The sequence below is a fragment of the Pagrus pagrus genome, assembly GCF_965226575.1.
Source record: "Pagrus pagrus genome assembly, chromosome: 3".
Taxonomy (NCBI): domain Eukaryota; kingdom Metazoa; phylum Chordata; class Actinopteri; order Spariformes; family Sparidae; genus Pagrus; species Pagrus pagrus.
The window spans coordinates 19,192,001-19,197,557 of NC_140187.1; the positions used below are offsets into that span (position 1 = coordinate 19,192,001).

Genomic DNA, 5,557 nt, shown 5'->3' on the forward strand with positions numbered 1-5,557 from the left:
AAAGTAATCAACAGATGAATCGATAATGAAAATAACAGCAGCTCCAGAATGATTTCGTTTACCAGTTCAGAAAAATCACCGGGGTCAACAATCAGTCTGGTCACTCGCAGAGACTCTCTCAATATGAAGGTGTACAGTACCATCTGGTGGAAGTTTCCATACAGCAACTCGTAACCAGATCATTTCATGCCCTCTTGTCATGACAAAAATGATTCATAGCCTGAAATAGCTTTACTAAAACTAACAGTGTTATTCCCCAATGCCCCCCCAACAAAAAAAACAACAGAAAAGTCAGAACAGTGTTGAGTTAAATTCCTGATATTTATTAAATGCTAAAATTCCACAGAGCTGAGGCATTACGTTCTGTTGTTTTCTGTGGATTCTCCAAAAAAGGAAACATCAGTATTTACACTCACAGTGTGAAACATGACATCTTAGAGATTCCTGTAGAAGGACAGCATGTCGTCTAGACTCTGTGCAGGCTGCTGAGCCTGGCTACTGTCTGCAGGCTGAGGGGGATACTGAGGGGGATACTGAGGGGGATAATGAGGGGGATACTGGGGTGGATACTGGGGTGGATACTGGGGTGGGTACTGGGGTGGGTACTGGGGTGGGTACTGTGGGGGAAACGGAGGGAGCAGGTGAAGCGGTCCAGCAAACTGGGGAGTGGGAGGAGGAAACGGAGGACAAAATGCAGTAGGAGGATACTGGGAATTACATGGTGGAGCAGACACTGGAGCTGGAGCTGGAGCCGGAGCTGGAGCTGGAGCTGGAGCTGCTGGGTGATCGGAAGGTGTCGACTGTGACGAGGTCTGTGGTTGTGAAGGAGGTGGAGGACTTTGTTGACGTTGAGGAGGTGACGGAGCAGTTTTAGATTGTGATTCCTCTTTGCTGTCAGAGACTACTCCTGGGCCTTTGGTCCACTTGAAGGACGTCTTAAATTTATTCTCCTGAGATTTACCCTTCACTGGTTTTTGTCTCTTGTCCTCAGTAAAGTACGCAGTGGGAGGTGCAAATTCTGAATCTCGCTCGTCACGACATCGACTTTTCCACTCACTAAACATAAACTCTGGAAGAAGAAGTAAAGAATCAATGTTAAAAAAGTAAATTATATGATGACAGTAACTTAATTCATAATTCAGTTTGAATTCTTGTCTCACTCATGAAACATTCTCTCATAGTTATCTAAGCACAGCTCCATAACAAAGAAAATAAATTATGCATACATGACATCTTACAGCCTCATGTCTTAACTGAAGTTATGATATAAGGAGATTAATTTTTTACATGAAACTTGACACCAGGAAGCTTACCTTTGCCTCTGTCCCATTCTCTGACATGAGGAACTCCTGGTTTAGTGTCCCTCCTTTCCTGAATCTCTACTTCCACCTTCTTCACTGTGCTGATCTCTGGGAAGTCTTTTGGTGGAGGCGAGGGTCCTGTTACTTCACCTTCCCCTTCCTCTCCTAGGAGGAAAGATTCAACACAATCCCTCATTAACATTCATGTGATCAAAAGAAAAGAAAAAATAGTTGAAATTCGCTAATATCAGCAATAGAGTAACAGCTGCATTTGACAAAAGGTGTGTGTGGATTCTAACCTTCATTCTCTTCCTCTTTCTGCTCGTCCTCAGTGCCATCCAGCTTGGCCTTCTTCATCTTCCTCTGCCTCACCTTGGCCAGTCGGGCCTGCAGAATGGCCTGCCTCTTCTCCTTTAGGTGTTCCCTTTTGGTGCGCTGCTCTGTTGTCTGAAGGACAAGAAATTGAAAAAGAGAAAAAACGATGCTTTTGTCATCGGTTTAGACTCAAAATCGCTTTTATTCTTTAAATACGTGTTTAATGTACCTACATCTGAGAGTAAGGCCTGTCACGATAACTACTTTTACTGGACGCTGTACTGTCCTAGAAATAATTGCAATAAACAATACTATTGTCATTTTTACCCTCTTTCATATCACCAAAATGAACTCTGGAGGTCTGTTAACAAAAGCTGCAATGAAACACATCGGCAATATCAAGGTCAGTAAAACTGATTGAGGTCATGAACATACATCGATAAGTTGATAAAATGTTTACAATATATTGATAAGATAATTACTGTCACAGGCCTAGTGGAGTTTACTTGTAGTGTGAGAAGATTTGAATGCACACACTTAAGATAAATATGTCTGTGTTCATATCCATTCAGAGATCAGCAGCTCACCTGGTCTCTGAGCATATCCAGAGTTTCTCTCTGCTTCCTGCGGTGCTCTGCATCCTGAGAGAACGAAAAGTAACCGACACCGAGCTCCCGAGCCTCTGAGATGAACAAACAAACAAAATGCTTTTTACTGCACATGACTTACTTCGTTTCAAATGTGTACAGAAACTTTTTTCCAGAAACGTTTTAGAAATGCTTTAACAGTAACCTTGTCCCCTGATATCCTCGTAGTGGATCGGTCCAACAGGCCTCTTCATAGCCTCCTCTTCCTCCCTCTCCCACTCCTGCCTCTGCAGCTCTCGCCGCATGTCCTCTGAGAGTAAGGTCTTGTCAGCTGAGGCTTTTCTACATAGAAAAGTCATATCAAAAAAAGTTTAAGTTCCCAACATGACACCAATATCCAGTCTCCAACTTTATGAACCCATCACCTGAAGAATATTTACCCTTTTCCTTTAAGGTCTTCGTCCAGTTTCTTAAAACCTGGCAGGTCTTTCTTCATGCATCTTCGAGATCGGCCCAAAGCGTCGACATAATCCACCCTACAGAGAAACAATGTGAAGGAGAACAGTTAACAATTACAGGTTTCAAACTGTCGAATATCATCACATATACATTTTGAATTCTTTTTCATTTGTACTGTTTTAATTTTAACTTGCATTCTTGAGATTAGAAGTGGTGGTGGGGGTCGTCCTAGGGATTCGTTCATTTGTATAGATAATAAATATACTATTTAACACCATACTAACTAAGCTACATATTTCTAAACCGTTGATAATGAATGAATCAGACGTTACCATTCCTCTTCTGGGTTTTGAGGAGGAGGGACAGGAAATGAGTTGTCTCCTTCTTCATCATCCCTTTCTTTGTGTGTTTCTCTCCTTTTGTCAATAATCTTCTGGGTGAAGTCAACCAGGAACAGTCCTTCTGTCTCTTCATCTGACAAATTACAAGACAAGTTTATTACAAACTAAACACACATTGTTATACAACAATATATCAGAAAGATGTCATTTACGCTTCACCAACCTGGAAAGTCTCCTTTTGTCATCTGCTCATAGAGTTTGGCCTTCTCCTCCAACTTGCGTCTGTTATAGGCAGATAAATGAGGAGTTAGAGGTTGTGGTCACTATTTTATTATGACAGTAAATCTGCTGTATGATGTGTTGAACTGACTTTGCTGTATCAAGGCTGTTCTGCTCCTCAGCCAGCTGCTCTGCATCTTTCTCAGCTCTTGCCGAAACACCAGCATTTTGTTTGCTCCAAACATTAGGTTTCTACACAAGAGCATGAAGACAGGACACGATTAGATATCTCAATCTGTTGTCATACAAGCAGATAAAAATATCTTTCTAAATAACACATACTGTACCTTGACTTTGGATTGTGATGTGAATCCAGCACCAGAGTTTTCTCGCCCAAGTTTATCCTGTTTGAACTGTTCCTGCTTTCTGTAAAGTTCAGCTTTAAGGTCCACTAGCTGTAACAAAGACGGTATCATCGAAACATAAATCCACAGTGAACTGTTTTATGTTTATTCTTTAGCTATTAAAACAACTTTAACGGTGTTTGCTAGCAATATAGCCTGACAGCAGGTTAGCTAACGTTAGCTGTTATAATCATTTAATTAAACGTCCCAGAGCCACACAGAATATCAATAAAGTGTTTGTAAGGCTGTTTTTTAATGTAACTCACCGATGAAGCAGTCACATCGAAGGGTTTCTTCTTTTTTTCCATGTTTAATAGTTATCTTTCTACGACGTAATCTCTGTGCTGCTGCTGTACTCGACTTCTTCGTTGGTGGTGCAGCTCTCGCGAGAAAAACTGTCGCTTTACCGCCAACTAGTGGCGTTTGTTATGTAAACACAGTTAATCTGTCAAACAAGGTGCTTCTGTTGGCTGTGCAATGAGCTTATGTTAGAGTAAACTGTGTGAATAGAAGCTCTGAAAAGTGTTTCATATGGACGGTGTATGGATTTAGATGTATTCTAACCCTTAAAAATAAAATAAACAAAGCAATTACCTACTTATTGCACACATTGTCATCTCAATAAGAGGCGGTTTATGGTCACTGTATAAGGAAGACTGAGTGGAGACCAGCTGGACTCTGGATCAGTCAGATTGCTCTGATTTAGTTCAGCTTAGTCTAAATACGTTTGTCCTCTGATTTTGCCTAGCTAAAACTGAAAAATTAGGAAAACGTCAAGATCTGTTGAACATTTTTACCACATAAAAAAACATTTATTGGTGTGGAGTTTGTCAAATTCTCCAGATAAGACTCATTTTAAAAAGAGCTCTATTGTGTTCAGCATTGTGATTGTCAAATATCAACCTCAATATCTGACATTGCACTATTCCTGGGTATATTAACTCAACATTGGTATGCTGCTGGAGACATACATGCATATTAGGCTGAATTAGTTCCCATTATCAGCGTCTCTATGACAGCAATGTTATTACCTACATTACTTTCATTACTACATTGAACAGATAAGATGATCAGCAGGTTGTAACAGAGAAATGCCTACTCTGTTATCAATTTAAACATTTGAACAGTCTGACGCAAACAAGATATGACAGTAAAAGCACTTGTTACTATTATACTGAATGTATTTTCAAACCAAAATAAAAGAGAGTGGAAGCTATATAAAGGTATGAAGCTGGAAGCTGAACACAGGTTGGTGTCATATTGTTGGCAGTGGATCGAGCATTTGACATTTTTATTCCACCATGTTTTTGAAAAGAAACACATGTTTGCTGGTGTTTTTATTCTGTTCTCTGACTTTGTGGTGCAAGTCAACCAGTGCAGGCTCGAGCTTCCTCAGCCCCTCACAAAAACCTCAGGTAAGGAGCTTCCCTGTCTTTTAACACATGTGAATTAATGCTTTAACTCTTGAATATAAAATATAAGAATTGAATGGTGATATTTCAGTCTGTTTGATCACTCACTTAGAGCATGTAATAAAGCAGTTCCCTTTATATCCTGGTGTTCTGAATATGAAGCCATATCATCACTTTCAACACAAGGAAGTCTGAGTTTTGTTAAGTTAACAATGAGTTGGTTGTGTGTTTGTTATCTAATGCCTTATGTTTCTTCGTCCTCGCTAGAGAATCACCAGATTATTTAAGCTCCTGCCGTCCCAATGAGCCTGATTTTCAATTCCTGGCATTTTTTTTTTTTTAACATTTTAGACTTCTTTTGCATATATGATAATTGCATCTTTTATTGCATCTGAGTGGCCTCTTTATGCTTTTTTTTGGTCAGTCTTTGTCATTTCTTGTCATTTTCCATAAATTTGGAGCAGTAAAAAGAGGGACATTTGTTTACATACCACATCAGATGAATGCAATCATAGTAAG

The 5,557-nt window shown here is 39.9% G+C and overlaps 1 protein-coding gene across 1 annotated transcript; it reads right to left on the reverse strand.

Annotated features, from left to right (window-relative positions):
* Positions 1-302: 302 nt before the first annotated feature.
* ccdc174 (coiled-coil domain containing 174) lies at positions 303-4,005 on the reverse strand. The gene is made up of 11 exons (XM_084348517.1): positions 3,893-4,005; positions 3,570-3,677; positions 3,374-3,474; positions 3,227-3,285; positions 2,995-3,136; positions 2,644-2,739; positions 2,409-2,545; positions 2,204-2,298; positions 1,601-1,748; positions 1,314-1,466; positions 303-1,069 (listed from the first exon to the last, which is right to left on the reverse strand). The coding sequence occupies exons 1-11, from the start codon at positions 3,932-3,934 to the stop codon at positions 435-437; spliced, it is 1,716 nt and encodes a 571-aa protein (XP_084204643.1). The 5' UTR covers positions 3,935-4,005; the 3' UTR covers positions 303-434.
* Between the last annotated feature and the right edge of the window lie 1,552 nt (positions 4,006-5,557).